The sequence below is a fragment of the Sciurus vulgaris genome (genome assembly GCF_902686455.1).
Source record: "Sciurus vulgaris genome assembly, chromosome: 1".
Classification (NCBI taxonomy): Eukaryota; Metazoa; Chordata; class Mammalia; order Rodentia; family Sciuridae; genus Sciurus; species Sciurus vulgaris.
In genome coordinates, this window is record NC_136461.1 from 2,178,993 (window position 1) to 2,196,638 (window position 17,646).

General features: G+C 55.9%; 2 protein-coding genes across 6 annotated transcripts in view; one reads left to right on the plus strand and one right to left on the minus strand.

Annotated features, from left to right (window-relative positions):
* MEGF6 (multiple EGF like domains 6) overlaps nucleotides 1-3,050 on the minus strand; it is a 93,648-nt gene extending 90,598 nt beyond the window's left edge. For all 5 annotated transcript variants that reach the window (XM_079148929.1, XM_079148930.1, XM_079148927.1 and 2 more), the window contains exon 1: nucleotides 2,688-3,050. In XM_079148929.1, coding sequence (XP_079005055.1) covers nucleotides 2,688-2,833 — 146 coding nt within the window. In that variant the 5' untranslated portion in view covers nucleotides 2,834-3,050. The remainder of the gene's footprint in view (nucleotides 1-2,687) is intronic.
* A 9,526-nt stretch (nucleotides 3,051-12,576) lies between these two features.
* TPRG1L (tumor protein p63 regulated 1 like) lies at nucleotides 12,577-16,928 on the plus strand. Its single transcript, XM_079141524.1, has 5 exons — nucleotides 12,577-12,843; nucleotides 13,295-13,386; nucleotides 13,535-13,711; nucleotides 14,932-15,085; nucleotides 16,322-16,928. The coding sequence occupies exons 1-5, from the start codon at nucleotides 12,646-12,648 to the stop codon at nucleotides 16,514-16,516; spliced, it is 816 nt and encodes a 271-aa protein (XP_078997650.1). The 5' UTR covers nucleotides 12,577-12,645; the 3' UTR covers nucleotides 16,517-16,928.
* Nucleotides 16,929-17,646: the final 718 nt, after the last annotated feature.

Here is a 17,646-nt window from a genome sequence, read left to right on the forward strand (position 1 = left end):
CTGTGAGTAGGCAGCAGACCTCAAGTGCCCCCCACACAGGCAGGGCCAAATGAGCCACCCACAAGGTGTGAGCTCTGTCCCTGCCCCACGCCCCTGCTCACAGCACCCCCACCTGCTGGGACAGCTGAGTCTCACAGGAGAGCTCAGAACAGCCCCCACAGCGGTTCACAGCACAGTTCAGCTTTCTGACCCCCTCAGGTGTGGGCAGCGGCTGCCTGAGAGCCAGGCTGGTGGGGCCAGCCTGGGAGACTGTGGGCCAGGTCCAAAAACCCACACGCAGAGGGAACTTGAGCGTGAAGGCGCCAACCCGCTGCAGGAGGGTCAGCATCGTTAGGTGTTCCAGAGCCAGAGCTACCCAGAGGGGACTCCAGCCCTGGGAACCTCGGGTCATGGAGCAGATACACCTCCTGGGACAGGGAGCTCGGACCCCGTGTCTGGTCAACGCTGCAGCACGTGGGCCATCAGCCTCCCGACCCAGTACCCAGCTCAGGGAGCCCGCTGGCCGTATCACCAGCCCGTGTGGTGGTTAGCACTCGCTCCAGGGCCCAGGAAAGAAAGGCCAGACATTCTTCATGAGCCACAACACTCACTCAGAGGCAAGAAACAAGCAGACAGATCAGTCCATTCCCGGGATGGCTCCAAGTAGGCCCGCTTGGACAGGAGGACCAGAGAACATTGTCCCAACAGATCACAAAGGTCCAGGGTCACCTGGGGCTGGTCCATGAAGTAGCCCATGGCTTCTAGGACCAACCCTGGGAGCCCTGGGTAGCAGGTCACAGTAGTTTAAAGGGAATAGCTGAAAGTCCAGGAAGACCAGTCAGACGGGCATGGCCGCCTATGCCAGGCCCTGCAGCTCCCAAGGGGAGGACGTCAGGGGAGAAGAAGCAGCTTTCACTAGCCCCACACCGCCCCTGCTCCTCTGGAGGTGAGAGCAAAGGGCCTGGAGCCTGCAGGTTCCCCCTTCCTCCGGTTCAGCAGGTCAATGGCGCCTTCTCCACAGCCCAACAGACACCTCCTCTGATCTAAATGGAGCCTGCCCCCACTGAAGACCAGGCACACACAGATGCCAATGAGACAGAAGGTCTGTGAAAGATGTGCAGCAGCCTTGGCCGACCTGGAACTCAGACCCACCTGCGAGGGGCAATTTGAGAAAAAAGGCCTTACGGAGACATACCAGGGCCAGGAAACGGTGGACAAAGGCCCCCAGGGTAACAGTCACTGGATTTGAAGAGCAGGGAGAAGCAGGGAGGGAGGATCTGGAAGAAGCTTCAGACACTCTCTCCTATTATCTCATTCGACAACTCTTCCCAGCCTTGCTTCAGGCTTCCCAGAGGCCAGGTGAGCAAGTCGGACCCCAGAAAGACCCCTGGCTCCACTTCCGGAGAGATCAGCAAGTTTGGGCAAGTCAGATGGGGACCCAGGAAGACAGGCAGCCAGCAGTTTTCCTGAGTGCAGCAGGGACAGAAGCCCCTCTTGAGAACAGAAACGGCCACCAGCCCCCACGGAGCAGCTACCCCCGAGGATCAGTGCCTGGGAACTCTGGAGAGCCTGTGCCCCACATCTTCCAGCAGCAGTTGTGAGGAGCAGGCAATCTGAGTGGCCCGACGCCCCCAGGCTAATTCCTTCTGGGGCTGCAGCTCCCCACGGACAAAAGCATTGGGATCACAGGTAGAGAAGTGTCCACCAGAAGTCACCTGGAGTTGAGATTCAGGTCTTTCAGTTTCTGGATTAAAGGAGGCCACAGGAAATCTTCCTTCTTGGGGCAAAGCAAGACCCAGGGCAGAGGTCCCAAGGGATGGAACCTGACCTCATCCCCTCCATCCCCTCCATCCCCAGGAAGCCACATCTTTATCTTCCACAGCCAGGTACATAGAGTGGCCATCAGTGCCAGGCCCTCTTCCAGAGTGCTGGACAGAGGGAGCCTGAGAAGCCCCTCTGTGGCCCCTGAAGGGGGCTTTAGGGTTTTCTCTGGGAGGCTCCAATGTGGATTGAGCCCGGAGCCCAGGCCCCTTGCCAGCTGGAGCTGGCAAGGGTCTTACTGGTTCCACAGGCCCCAAGCCCCGGCACCCTGCAGGGAGCGCTGGAGTAGGGGGCAGCCAAGAGGCCCCCCTCCCCCCTCCTCCACTTTCCTTTGAGGCCAATACAGGGATTGCTTTGCTGTTTAGAGAGACCGCTAAATGGCCCGTTGGGGAATCATCTTTCAAAATTAAATTCATCTCGGCTGGCTCCCTGACCCTCTCTTCCTGCCCGTTCTGGTACTGAATTCCTTCTCCCTGCAGCTCCAAAGCACACGTGTTTAACACACAAACCAGCTCTGCAGCCCGGTCTGGGCACACCCCGCCCCTGCGAAGGCCCCCAGACCCCAGGAGACAGGCTTTGGAGGAAGTGGGAGCAGGCTGCTTCCTCTGCCGTCCAAGACGGCTCCCCGGCTAGACCCTGCCGGGCAGGGGGCCCGGATTCCTCACCTCCCTCCAAAGTTCAGCATCTGCTTGAGCAGGCAGGACCCACATCACAGAGGCGCGGAGGGAGGAGGCAGAGGCCTGCCACAGGGGCGCCGCGGACCCAACACGGGAACCCTCTCCCCGGTTAAGGCAAAGAGCCCATTGTTCTGGGGCCCCGGACAAAGCCCAGGAGCTCGGTCCCGGTCTCCGGCGCCCCGCGGAGCCTGTCCTGCTCCCGCGACTCACATGCTGGGCTGCAGCGGCAGCAGGGGTCGCGGCGGGGCGGTTGCACGCACAGCGGAGAGCAGCAACAGCAGCAGCAGCAGCAGCGCCAGGGCCACCGCGCGCCCCGTCGTCCTCGCTGTCGCCCTCGCCTCCGCTGGGGAAGTCATCGTGCGCGCCGGGTGCCTCCTGGGATGCGAGGCTCACAGACCGGCCCCGTGGCCCCGAGCCCCCGCCTCCGCGTGCGCCATGCCGGGGAGGGTGCGCAGGGCGCAGCACAGGTGCCGAGGGGCCGGCTTCCCGCCCGCGCCCGAAGGGTGGCTCAGAGACCAGCTCGCCCAGGTCCGGCCGGCTGCACGCTCTCGGTGAGCCGCGGGCAGACTGCGCCCAGCCCGGCGCGGGAGAGGCCGGCCCCGCCCGCGACACGCCCCGGGCCGGGCCGACCCCAGCCCCGGCCCCGCCCACAGCCCTGCCCCCAGCCGGCCAGGACGCGCCCCGGCCTAGGCCCCGCCCCACACGCCCTCGGACCCGCCCAGACCCCCCACCCCTGCACAGAGCTCCACTTCCAGCAGGCTCCCCTAGCCTCTGCCCTGCCGGCTGCCAGCCCTCCGCTGCGTCCCCAGACCCCCACCCCGCGAGCACAGCCTCTTCGCGCTCCCTGCTTATCTCAGGCTGAAAGTCCCAGGCCTGGTCCCACCTAGAGGCCCTCCTCCCACACCCCGCAGACAGGTCTCTGCTGACCCCTGACCCCAGACCCTGGACTTCGGAGACAGCTCACAGCCTCCCCTTCCTTCTCAAGATTCATGGGGAAAGCGGCCTCCATCCACCATCATCCCTGGCATCTCATCCCTCACTGGTGTTGATAAGGGAAGACCCTGGGGAGGGGGTAGGCAGCCTCTGCAGCCCCCTGGTACCTCTGGGGTGCCTCTTTGGGCACCTACATTGTTGGTCAACCCCCTCTAGGAGTCTTTATTCTGTGCTGAGTACTCTTGGATATAGGGGGCCGAGGGCCCAGGGGCACCGCCTAGGACAACGTCATTTCCATGATTTGCTTTTCTTCTTTTAACCATGGTTTTGGTTTGGAAGTGACCAACTCCAGTGCAAGGATCAGGTGGTTCAGGGCCTGAAAGTGGAGTCCCTGGGGTTAGTGAGTGCCAACCTCTCCTAGCAGTTTTTGAATAGCCTAGGGAGGTCCAGTCTGGGCAGGACCTGGTGGAACCCATAGTGAGGATCCCCCTGCTCACACCCAGGTCTGTGAGGGCCAGTGTGCCAGTCCCAGCTGGAGACATGCCTCTGAGGCACCCTGCTGGCAAAGCCTGGCAGATCGTCTTGCCTGGGACCTTCGTTCTCCCACACCCTCTGTGGTCTGAGTAAGACGAATCCAGAAGCCTTCTCCCCAAACATCCAGCTCTGGAGGGAGCCCCTAGTTGGAGGGGCTTGGGAGGTGCAGAAGCACAGCTGTCCTGAAGCACAAGCACCTCCTGCATGCGCGCGCGCACACACACGCACACACAGAATCTGAGCTTTTCCCACCACCTGGAGGGTCACCTCTGTCAAGTCAGCCCAGCAGTTATTCCTGCTCAACACTTAGGGAACCTCAGGTCAAAGGAAAGGGGGAGCAGCCCCGTCACTAGCTTGTGGCTGCAGGTCTGGGAACTGAACACTGGGAACACAGGGGTCTGGTTCCCAGGACATTTGCCAGCCTCATGCTCTGCTGCCTGGAAGTCAGAAAAAAAAATACTGAAGAGCACAGAATAGATGGCGGGGAGTTCACTGGACGCTGGAACCCAAATATGGGTTGGCAGCTCTGCTTGCTGATGCTCCGAACAGGACCCATTCTGCTCCCCACTGCCCTGGATCTCACCCTCGCCCGCCCCTCCCTGGGATCTTGGTAGTGGCTGGGCCAAGCCTGGGTAGCCCAATCCCCAGCTCAGGGACCATTTCCACGTCTGCCCTCAGGGAAACCTCCCCAGTGCCCACCTCAGCACCCCACCCCATCCTGTGGGTGTAGAGAAAAGTTCACTGAGTGTCTCCCTAACTCTGGGAACTGTGCAATAGGATCATCTATTTTTTTATTTTTTTCCACCTTTTTTGGGGGGTGGGATACTGGGGACTGAACCCAGAGCCACTCTACAACTGAGCTACATCCCAGCCCTTTTTATTGTCAAAAAGGGTCTTGCTAATTGGCCAAGGCTGGCCTCGAACTTAGTACACTCTTGCCTCAGTCTCCAGAGTCACTGTGATTATTGGTGTGCGCCACCACACCAGGCTACTCTCCCATCTTTGCATCTCATTCTCTCTCTGGAGCTGGCTTGCCACAAAGGGATGGCCAGTAAGTGGACGGATTAGCACCTTGAAAAAGTTCAGAGATGTTCTCTGAATTGTGCCCTGCCCCCAGGGGTAGAGTGGAGAGATGACTCACAGCCTCAGAAGTTTCTCCAGCTTATCTGAGGAGGAAGGAAAGAATGTGGACTGATTCTGGGTTAGAAAGGAGATCTCTGGGCAGGGGAGGATCTGGGTTTTGTGGGACCTAAAACATAAAGTTTAGAGACTCTCTTGAAGAAAAGTCCTAAAAAGAAGTTATTTTGCAAATTTTACAAAAATACAACCACCTCTTGCACCAGTTTGAAAGAACTTCTGGAGCACAGCTTTCATGACTCACTATGATTCTGATTCTGCCTCCACCCACTCCCTGTCAGCTGCCAGGTGGAGAGTCCCCAGCAGGGTCAGGTGGGACAGGACGGTTGCTTCCTGCTGGGAGTCCCTAGTTCAGGACACCTGCCATAACCTACTCCCAGGGCACCCGTGGCCTTTGCAATTCAAGATGGGGGAATTCATGTGGACAGCTGGGGTCTGCCCCCTGTCCCCAGGTGGAGCCCTCCTTCTCAGGCACAGAGGTGGACAGGTGAACTCCCAGCAGGGAGCTCACTTCTCAAAACAAGACTGGTGCAGGTGGAAGGCCCAGTACTGTTCTTTCCCTAAATCTCATGCCCTCTACCCAGATCCTGTCTCCTCTGCCCAGCTGGCACCAGAGGGCATAGGCAACCATCAAGCATCCAGCGGCCAAAATTCTAAGGTGCGTCTTCCCAGATGACTGACATGACAACAAACTAAAGGGGTGCCTGGAGTTCATATCTTAAAAATCAGACTGCATGCAGGTGTCTAAGATATCATCATTATTATTTATTTATTTTTTGGTACCAAGAATTGAACCTAGAGGCGCTCAACCACTGAGCCACATCCCCAGCCCTTTTTATTTTTTATTTTGAGACAGGGTCTTGCTAAGTTGCTAAAGGGTCTCACTGAGTTGCTGAGGCTGGCTTTGAACTTGTGATTCTCCTGCCTCAGCCTTCTGAGCTGCTGAAATTACAGGTGTGCACCACTGCATCAGGCTCTGGGACACTTTTAAATAGATTTAACTCATCACAAAGTTCATAGCAATCAAACTAAACAAAATGCAGAATACAGTCTCCAGAATTACCCATCTTGGCTCTTCATAATAGTGACAGTTCATAGGACACATGATAAACATTTTCCCAGCCCAGAATGACTTTTTGCTTTGTGTGTGTAGTGTGTGTGTGTTTTTCTGGGGAGGGAACCTAGGTCCCCACATATGCTAGGCAAGTGCTCTACCACTGAGTTACATCCCCAGCCCTTTCTTACTTTTTCTTTTGAGACAGGGTCTTGCTAAGTTGCCCGGCTGGCCCCTGACTTTCAATCCTCCTGCCTTGGTCTCTTGGAGGGATGGTTTTAATATGGTTAGTGGTGCTGTCTGACTATAGTTTCTAATTGTGTGTACTCAAATGTTCCCGCCATTGCTTAGAAATAAGCACTTAGAAAGACCACTGATATTTATTCTTTTTTACTTACTGAATTTTCGCACATGTTTATCTCATGGAATTCACCCTGCTGTCAGCTCTTAAGAGAATTTGATTAGTTACCTGATCATCAAGGTACCATTGTAGGACAGCATCTTCTCTCCCATCTATCCACAACTAATAACTCTACTTCTCTGTGTTCCCACTAATCCTTATTCCAGTCTCAATTAGGGTGTGCACTGCATCCCCAGAATGAGACAGACCTCTGCAATTCTCGTGACAGCTATGAACACTGGCTTTACATGACCGCCTGGAGGGAACGCTCCACCCAAGTTATCCTGGTCATTCTCATGCAGCATTCTTCCAAATGGATTTTGGAATCTCTTTATCCAGGCTTCTCTGACTGCCTTGAAACTGAATTGCAGTTGCCTTACTGTGTACTCTAAAAGGGACTCATGTCTGCACAACAGTCACACTTTGGGAAGGGCAGCACTGTGGGCACTGTCCCCTGCAGGGGATGGGATGGTGAACCCACCTGTCCCATGCTCCAGAGGTCCACTGAGTCATCCCTGCTGGCTGGTGGCCCAGTTCAGGTCTGGATTCCCGCCTAAAGCACATCCCGAAAGTCTTTAGCAAAACTGCAGCCAAATGTCTGGAATCCACCTTAGCATTTGCTCATTCCATTTACAGGATACTGATGGGATTTGCTCCTTACAATCCTGAGGGTTTGTGGGGTGTCTGACCCCAAAGGTGTGGCATGCATACCCAGGCCCAGATGAGGGCCCAACAGCACACACCTCCCTGCCCACTGGACTCAGCCCTGCCCTTCCTCATCCACCCGGTTGCCACACCTGGGGCTGCTCCCTGGTGGCACCTGGTCATCATTCCTGGGCAATACACAGAGTGGGTTTGGTTTGGAGACCCACTGCAAACAGGTACAAGGCAGGGACATCGCACTGCGTTCTCACATGGAGAAGAATCACTTCCTGGAGACACTGTTAATGTCACTTCTTTTTGATGTGTTTGTCTATTAGAAATAATAAAAATAGCTTTTGGCCCAAGGAAAAATACTGTGGGAAGGAGGAAGCATCGAACCCCTTGGCCAATGATTCCTGTAGCCAAATTCCAAAGCAAACTGCCCCCTACTGTCCCAGAGCGGACTGCCAGCTGCCCACCCTGAAGCCTGACAGGACCCTCCAGGAGTCGAAAGAGAATCCCACAGAGGAACTCAAACACCCTTCATAGCTGCCGGAACGGAGGTCTCCACCAACCCAAGGAAACAACTTGGCATCTTGTCTGGATTTTTACCAATGCTTCTGACAGGTGGAAAAGCACCTGCCAAAGTCACCCTCCAGTCCTTGAATGTGAAGTGCCCACCTGCCTTCGAGCTTAAGACTAGTGACCACGCATTCCCCCAGTGCCACAAAGAATCCCCACTAGGGATAACTGTGAAATCATTCTGGCAGGAGCCGGAGACAAGGAACTCCTCTAGAAAGCAAAGCCCCAGACCTAAAGTTCTATGCCCTATACTGAGACACTCAGTGAGATGCCCACGGGTCTCTGATGCCCAAGAGACCTCCGACCTCCCATCTGCTGAAGAGAAATTCAAATGGAAGGACTTGCCCCTGTTGACGAGCACTTTTGTTGGGTCCTGTGACGTGGCCCTTGCTTGGGGTGGGTGAGACATGGGACTCTGCAGCACAGGGCCTGGGTCCAGGCCCTTCTACATGGGAAGCCACCTGGCCATTTCTGTGCCTCAGTGAGTTTGGCTGTGAAGTGGGAACACAGAGCCACCCTGGAAGCTGGCTTCAGCTCACCATCAGGACCACTTTGCCTGCTGGGTTTTGCCGCTGCCCAGTGGCTATGTGGCACCTAACCACACAGGCCTGGCCCAGGCACCTCTGAAGGCCCTTGCCCCTTGCCCCATCCCTCCCCTTTACCATGGGGCAGTGGCAAGGGTGGAGTGATCCAGGCACAGTGATGCCTGCCAGCCTACACCCATTCACTCAGCAGGGCCAGGCATTGGGGAGACAGCATGTACGGATTGAAGAGTCCCCCAAAAGATTAGCCACAGCCTCACGTCCATATCTGTGGGTCTGATCCATGTGGGAAAGGGGTCTTTGCAGATGTTGTTAAGGGAGGGGTCTCAGGATGAGATCATCCCAGACTGTACCAGGCAGCCCAGCATCCAATGATGGGTGTCCTCATAGGAGGAGGAGAGGAAGATCTCCCAGAGGGGAGATGCCGCCCTGAAATGGTGAGTCTATGGACTGTGGGAGGCAGAGAGGCCAGGAGCAGGCTCTCCCTCGCATCTCTCAGCAGGAACCAGCCCTGCCCACACCCTGGTTTGAGGTTTCTGGCCTCTGGAACCAGAATGAATACAGATCTGTGGGTTCAGCCCCCAGTTTGAGGTCATCTACAGGGAACTAACAGATGCTGTGAAGGAAGCAGTACCTGTCCTTGGGGAGCCCTGGCCTGGAGAGGAGATGGGCCTCCGCAGGACCTGCCTGCCCTGGGCGGTCTTGGCAGCACCTGCATAGGGGGCAGGCAGAGGCTCCTCCTGGGGCCACATCGGGGATGCACAGTTTTCTTGCTCTGTGAGCTTTGCACATGCAGCCCCTGCAATTCTTGGGGTCAGGGCCATGTGCACCCCATTCTCAGTCTCCTCCTGTCATGGCGGCCAAAGTAAACTATTAAGGGCCAGTGTGGCACCAGAGCTCACAACAGCAGCCAAGTCTGAGCCCTGGTTCCACGGAGGAGGGAGAGACACCAGGCTCTGCCCTAATGTGCAGCTGTCTCTGGAAGGGAGTGGCACAGGCCCTGCACACCACCATCTCTAAGTTGCATGCTGATCTCCATGCCAGAGGAGCTGGCGCCAGCACCTGGAGAGCCCCAGCAGCTCTGAGGGCCCACCCTGGCACTCCTATGTCCCTCAGACAGATGGCAAAGGGGCAACTTGGGCTGGAGAGGATGTAGCTCAGTGGTAGGGTACTTGCCTACTTGAGTCTTGAGGCCTGGGTTCAATTCCCAGCACTGACCCCACCAAAAAAAGAGTGGGACTCCTTGATTTTGTAAAATGGTAAATCACAACATCTGGACGTTAGGATAAGAATCTACTCTTCCCAGCTGAGGTTTTGAGTCTTCTGCAGGAACATAAGATAAATAATGACTTCATCTAGGGTACAGATACACCCCAGCTGTGGACTCTGCCTCTGCTGGGGGCTGAGCATGGGCAGCACTGCCACCTCCTGGTGGATGTGGGAATGGCCTCTTAAGGACCCACAATGGGAGACCAGTCACAGCTCTCTCCCTCCCATGCTGACAGGTGCAGGTACAGCGACCTCCACTGTACCTGTCATCACATGCACAGGTACGACCCACCTGCAGCCAGCAGAAAATGTGGCCTTATTGGGGAACAGGGTCTTTGTGGATGATCCAGGTAAGATGAGGTCACTGGGGTGGGCCCTAATCTAGCATGAGTAGTGACCTAAGAGAAGAAGAAACTCGGGGAGAAAATGGCCATGGAAATGGGGCAGAGGCTGGGAGGCAGCCTCTAGCCTGGAGCACCAGGACTGCCAGCAACGCAGAAGCTGGAAGAGCAAGGAAAGCCTCTCCCTCGGGATTCAGAGGGAGCATGGCCCTGCCCACACCTCATTGTGGGACTTCTGGTCTCCAGAGTGCGAGAGTAAGTTTCTGCCATCTTAAATAAGCCAGCTGTGGGGCTCTGTCAGCAGCTACTGCTCATCATGGAACCCAACTTTCTTATTGTCTAACATGCATTTCTCAAACCAGTGGTGTCCAGGTCACACCCATGGCCACAGAAGGCCGGGCATTCCCATCACCTGGACTACTCCTGCCAGTGAGCTGGGGACCTCTGCACTGTCCTGGGTTCAGGCTTCCTACATATCTGTATTCCACTCACTGGGGCATCCAGCCCCAGGTCCATGCCTGGATGTCTGCCACCACCTAGAACTTGCCCTCTCTGCAGAACCAGTTCCAGCGTCACCCATGCCCCGGGCTCCCAGTCATCAGGTCTGTCTTGCCTCCAGGCCCTCAACTCCCTCCAGGCTCCTTCTTCATCCCTCAGTACTCTCTCCTGCCCTCTCCCTGGCCCTGACTGGACACTTGACCTCAAGTTCCCCCAGGGCAATGCTGTTGGTAGACACTTCTCCTATTCATCCTGCTGGGCAACCCAGCCCATTTCTCAGGTCTGCGTGCACAGGAAGCCTTTCAGGGAGAGGCAGTGTCTCCCTGCCTTGCTCACTGGTTCTGGGATCCTGTTCTGGAGCACAGAGTGTGGGCACACTGGTGCACCTGTGGGGACTGGGGCTTGGGACACTCTGCACAGCTTTCCCTGGAGTCCTCTTTCCCCTCTGACCTCTAGGCTGAACGGAGAATGGAGGGGCCTGGCTTCACCAGCCCACAGGCTCAGGCTGCCCCCCAAAGGGGCTGGGCAGGGGCTCCTCCACTGCCAGAGAAGAGGGGCTTCCTCTTCCACAGGGCAGGGCCCACAGCAGGGGTGGGGGTGTGACCTGCCCTGGTCCATTGGAGGCGCAGCAGTTAGCTGACATCAACCCCAACTGCACAGGCCATGGTGCTAGCAGCATGCTGTCATATATATTTGCAAACTCACTTTGCACACGTCAAAATCTTGAGTTTTCCAGAAAGCAAAGTATTTCTGTGCCTTCTGCTTCTGTCATTGCTGACCTCCTGTGTGATCCCCTGCAAATCCCATGCTCTGGGACGTCCTGGGGACTGAGGCCTCGCCAGTCCTTGCTTTCCACACAAGCCGGGGGGGCCACTGCTGGTCAGCACAGTTGTGCTGGTTGTGTGGCCTCAGGCAGGCCCAAGAACTCTCCAGACCCAGACCTATTTACAGGTCTGCAGCAGGCACAACAGAGTTTACATCCCTGGGCTGTCATGAAGGTAAAGTACTCTGAAAATGATCATGAAACCCAAGGAACTAACCATGGGTAAGGGGCTAGCTCCACAGACCCCCAACAAGGTGGCACACACAGCAGGATGACCCAAGGCACAGCAAATGGCTTACATGAACCAAGAACATGAACAGAAAGCAAGTCCTGCTGAATGGCAGAACACCTCCTGGGTAGGTGTGAATTAAACCAGGTACTGGAAAGTGAGCGTGCTGAGAAGAATCTCAGGGTGAGGGGGCAAGGGGGACATGATAGGGCAGTGGAGGTCAGAAGGACCAGCAGGGTGCACTGATACACAGCCTGTAAGGTCAGTGCAAAGGAGGGTGGCGCTGGGGTGGGCTGGGGCCCCTGGAAGGAGGGAGAGCCGAGTTCAGGCAGTGTGCAGCTCCTGAGCACATCGCTGGCCTGAGGGAGGTCAGACGACTTTACAGTGCCCCTCAGGACAAGAGCAGGGCCAGAAGAGTGCCTAGTCCGACCCTTGATGGTGTGACTTTGGTGAGCGGCTGACCCTGTGCCTCAAGTATCCTCTTCTGCCCGCATTCTAAGGTCCCTATGAGGACGCGAAGGACGCCTGCTTTCAGCACCGCGCTGGGTCCAAGCGACTCAAATGCGCCCTACTGTTTGTTCCACCGGGAGCTCCTGTTTCAGGGCTCAGGCGGAGCTCTGCAGGGGAGCAGCCGCAGAGCCTGTGAGCAGCGATCGCCGCCCCCAGGACTGCTGGGGGCCCAGGCGGCTTTCCCTTAAACCTTCGCCGCCCCGCCACCTTTCCGCGGAGTGCAGACGCCCGACGCACTCGCCCGAAGCGCACACCCGCGGACGCACCAGGGAGTCCGGGTTCCAAGAGTTCCTGGGTTCTCCTCCCCGCGGCCCGCCCCTTCCCCCTCCCCCGCCGCCCCGCGCCGCCCCGCGCAGCCCCGGCAACAGACTCTGCCTGGTCCGTTTTCAGTTCCGTAAACAGGAAGTGGGTCTGCGAGCCGCAGCTGCTTCCGGCGCGGCCAGGGGCGGGAGGTACTGTGAATGGCGGCAAGGCGGAGCCAATCGTGGAGGACGGCTGGGGAAGAGCCAATCCCGAGGGGGAGGAGGGGGCGTAGGGGCGGAGACTGAGGCGGATCCTGCGTCGCGCAGCCAATCGCGACTGGAGGGCGGGGCGGAGGGTGTGGCCGCGCTGACGGCTGCGGGCGGCGGCTCTAAGGCGGCGGCATCCGGGTAGGGTCCCGACCCGGAGCGGCAATGCTGCAGCTGCGGGACTCGGTGGACTCAGCGGGCACGAGCCCCACGGCGCTGCTGGCGGCTGGCGAGGAAGTGGGGCCGGGCAGCGCGGGCGGGGGCCGGGCGGGGGCGAGTACGCCGCTGCGCCAGACGCTGTGGCCGCTCAGCGTCCACGACCCCACGCGCCGCGCTCGCGTCAAGGAGTACTTCGTGTTCCGGGTGAGGGCCGGGCCGTGGGAGGGCCGGGCCGTGGGAGGGCAGGGGAGAGGGGCCGGGCAGGGGAGAGGGGCCGGGCAGGGGGAGGGCCGTGGGAGGGCAGGGGGGGAGGGTTGGGCACGGGGAGGGCGGGGGGAAAGCAGGGGAGGAGGGTCGGGCACGGGGAGGGCCGTGGGAGGGCGGGGGAGGAGGGGAGGAGGGGAGGGCAGGGGAGGAGGGGAGGGCAGGGGAGGAGGGGCCGGGCAGGGGGAGGGTCGTGGGAGGGCGGGGGAGGAGGGCCGGGCAGGGGGAGGCCGTGGGAGGGCGGGGGAGGAGCAGGGAGGAGGGTCGGGCACGGGGAGGGTCGTGGGGGGCACGGGGAGGGCGGGGGGAGGAGGGTGGGGCAGGAGGAGGGCCGGGGTGCGGGGACACAGGAGCGCTAGCTCAGAGTGACCTCCGCCCCTGCCGCGCCCAGCCGGGCACCATTGAACAGGCGGTGGAGGAGATCCGCGCCGTGGTCCGGCCGGTAGAGGATGGCGAGATCCAGGGGGTGTGGCTGCTGACCGAGTAAGTGAGCGCGAGGTGGGGGCACCTCCCGGGGTCGGGCCCTGCGGGCCACTGGGACACCTCCCTGTGAAGACCAGGAGTTGCTTACTCTCGAGGGTGGGCCCCGGGCGCCAGCGCCACAGCTGAGATGACTTGTCTTTGCCACCAGGGTGGACCACTGGAACAACGAAAAGGAGCGTCTGGTGCTGGTCACTGACCAGTCGTTGCTCATCTGTAAGTACGACTTCATCAGCCTTCAGTGCCAGCAGGTGGTCAGGGTGGCACTCAGTGCAGTGGACACCATCTCCCACGGAGAGTTCCAGTTTCCCCCCAAATCTCTAAACAAGTGAGTGCATTCAGAGAATCCTCTACCTAGCTGTTAGGACCATTGTGATCTTAGAACCAGGTGGTGGTCTTGTGTCTGCTGTTATGTGTAAGCTAAGGATCTCAGCCTGAAGGATGGATAGAAAGATCCTTAAAATGGAATCAGCACTTCCTGGGGCTTGAGTGCTATGGAAAGGGATTCTGGCATGAAAGACAGCTCTTAGGCTTGCAGTAGACCTGGTTTAAGTGGGTTTCAGATACATCGCAGCGGGGCCACTTTCAAAAGTGAATTTGGATGTTCCCCAGATGGGGCATTTTATCTCCATCCAGGGAAAGATTATGTGGTCAGGTCCAGTGATTTTTTTGGTTGAATTTTTTTTAAGTAGGGTGCCAAATTAATTTATAGATGTCTCTAACAGTGGATACATTTGCAAACATCTGGTGGTAGCCAGGCACAGAGGCATATACCTGTTATCCCAGCCACTTAAGAGGCTGAGATAACAGGATTGCAAGTTTGAGGCCAGCCTGGGCAACTTAGTGAGATCCTATCTTAAAGTAAAAAGTTAAAAAAAATAAAGGGGGCCAGGGATATAGGTCAGTGGAAGAGCACCCCTGTGTTCAGTCTCTAATACCACCAAAACAGAAAAAGAGAAGAAAATTTCTATTGCTCAACTTTCAAGAATTGATCATCTTTAATATGAAAAACCTAGATACAAATATAAACTGTAAAATTTAGAGGTTTTATTTTGTACCCAGCTAAACTTTAGAGTTTAATGTAGAGATTTGAATGGAGAATTCAGGGAGCCAACATGAGTAAAAATTTTAACAAGCACTTACTAATACATTAAAGAAAAGTCATAAACACATTAATCGTGGGCTAGTCGATCCATGATGTATTTCTGTTAATTTTTGATAGATAAGTAAAGATGAAGTTTAAATAACCAAAACAATATGTTTAACTTGTCATGTTTAAAAGTCCTTAAACCAAAAAGCGGGGCATGGCAGTGTACACCCATAATCCCCAGCTATTTGGGAGGCCGAGTAAGGAGGATCATGAGTTCAAGGCCAGCCTGGGTAACAGTGGTACTCAAAGCAACTGTTAGTGGAGCCACTTTGTGTTGCAAAGTGTCTTGGGTCTTCCTGGGGACATGGAACTGCATGACTGCCACTTCTCCTCTCCGACGAGTATCTGTGATCCTCGTGCCTGTGGTGCTGAAAACGCTGTGTGTTCTCATGTGTCAGGCGAGAAGGCTCTGGGATTCGCATCCAGTGGGACAAGCAAAGTCGCCCTTCTTTCATAAATAGATGGAACCCCTGGTCCACAAACGTGCCCTATGCCACTTTCATAGAGCACCCGATGGCTGGTGTGGATGAAAAGACGGCCTCTCTGTGCCAGGTAAGCAGGTGGTCAGCGCCACAGCAGCTGTTAAATTCCAACATTGGTGAGCACACTGGGTTTGTACCATCCAGTCTGATGGCCACATGTAGGGCTGGGCACTTGAAAGACAACTGCTGACCATGAGGAAATAAACTTGTAACTTAAGATTTTTGGTTAAGCTGGGCACTGTGGTGCACACTTATAATCCCTGTGATTCTGGAAACTGAGGCAGGAAGACTGCAAGTTGGAGACCAGCCTGGGCAGGACTGTCTCTCAAAATCAAATGAAAAGGCCTAGGGATGTATCTCAGTGGTAGAATGCCCTGGGTTCCATTCCACTTACTAGGGGGAAAATTTAGTTCATTTGTGTGAGGAGTCCTGTGTGACTGGTGGCTGCTGGCCAGCATAGCTCTGTAACATGGCCCCTTGCTGCTGGTGAGTCTCTAGAATAGCTCAGATACCTGGTAGGGAATGGCAGCCTGCTGGCCATGCTGAAAGACACTCAGTCTGGATGTAGTCTCAGCCTCCTGCCAGTGTTGGAGCAGAGCCGGGGCTGGGGTGTCCTTGCACCTGGGAGGTTGCAAGGAGGATTAAGTAGGCCTCTGTGGCAGAACACTTGGTCCTGTAGGGAAGGAAGGGCTGGCGTCTAAACAGATGAGCACAGTGGCAGGTGTTGTATACCAAATGGAGAGCCATGCAGAGGACTGGGGAGGGACTCCCAGGAAGTGGCCAAGAGGCCTCTAATCAAGTTGAGGGCCCTGCTTGGCCACAGCGGCCTGCTCACAGGTGGTGTGGGCACCAGGTCGTGGCACAGCACATTCCTCGCGTGCAAAGGGTGGGGCCTGGGTGAACTCAGCTTCCTTGCCAGTTGTCCAGGACACAGTGCTGGGTGGTAGTGACTGGTGCTGGCTATGCACCTACTTTGCTTTCGATCATGATTTTAGAGGACACTTCCTACACAGGTTTGCTGTGAGGCAGCTGGCCACATTGGCAGCGCCAGCCTCCGCCATCTCGACCTGCTTGATTGCATGGAGAGGCTACGTGGGACTGCTTGTCTACTTTTGTACAGCACTTTCTGCAGTATTCTCAAAATGAAATCACTTAATGACGCTTTTTAGAACATGTCATTGCCATTGAGTGACACATGCCTGTGTGTTTTGAGAGATTTAAATATTTGTCTTAAGGTGCAATTTTTTTCCATTACACTCTTTTGTTGCCTGAAGCTTGAAACTCCTTGTTTTTTCTCTCTTTAAAGTTGGAAAGCTTCAAGGGTCTGTTAATCCAAGCTGTCAAAAAAGCCCAAAAAGAAAGTCCTTTGCCAGGACAAGCCAACGGTGTGCTGGTCTTGGAGCGCCCCCTGCTCATCGAGACCTACGTGGGGCTGATGTCCTTCATCAACAACGAGGCGAAACTGGGGTATTCCATGACTCGAGGCAAGATCGGCTTTTAGACTGCGGCGTGGGAGCAGTCTCCAAGGAAAGCCATGTTGATTGGGAACTCGGGGAGCACATAAGACCTCAAGCCAGCCCACTGCTACTGGAGGGGGGATGGGGTCACCACCTCTGGGGATCTGAGTGTTACTAGCATGGTCCAGTGAATTATTAGTGAGCTAGAGAGAGGCAGAAAGATCTACCTGACCTCATGCTGCTGCTCTTCGTGTCCTGAGTGCCCATTAGCTTCTTGTGGTTCCCCCAGCCCCTGCAGCATACTAAGCCTTGGGCGCACCTGTGGGCGCACCTGTAGGCTTCCAGTGTGGACTTCAGTATGGGGAGGAGCCTGGCATCTCCAGTGCCTGCACTTGCACATGCATTGACAGCTGGTGTCAAATTTTGTATTTTGAAATTTAATCCCTTTTTTTTTTTTTTAAGCAAAATACAAAAGCAGCCAGCAGACTGGTCACAGCAGTCTGTGCCCTGTCAAATCCTAGTGGATAGTTGTCTTTTGTAAATATGGTTGACCTAAAGTCGTACTTTTTCTAAAATTAATCCAAGTTGTGTTAATACTTACGGCATCTTCCCCAGGCCCAAAAAGGTTTACAGAGAATCATTTAACACAATTCGAGGATTTGCACATAATTTTGACAACTATAGGTATCCTAAGCTTTTATTGTTTTGTTCATGTTTAAAAGGGAAATAGGTCGTTTGCTCTTTAAAGAATGCACTTTACAGCAGGCACCACGTTACGCCCTCACAGTGGTGCCAGCCTGGTTCCTGCAGCCCTGTGGGTTCCAGTGCCCAGAATCTCCCAGCCCGTGCCTCCCTGCAGTGGCCAACCTGGGGCTGTAGCGCTTGGCAAACTTAAGCGCCGGCTCCTCAGTTTCTTCCTCCTCATTTACAGCTCTGTCATGGCTTTAAGCTCACTGGCATGGATGCGACCAGGACACCGTGGCCTGTCCAAGTTGAAAGGCTATCTCAGAGTACATCCAGGTCTTCAGCCTGTACTTTCAGTCTTGTAGTAAAGATGCTTAGAACCAAATGGATGTTGCTCCTTTTTTGAAGGTACTGTCATTAAAATCTGCCCAGCCAAGGAAGCAGCTCATCAGTGTCTTGAAGGCTGAGCGCTTTGAAGATCTGTCCACGG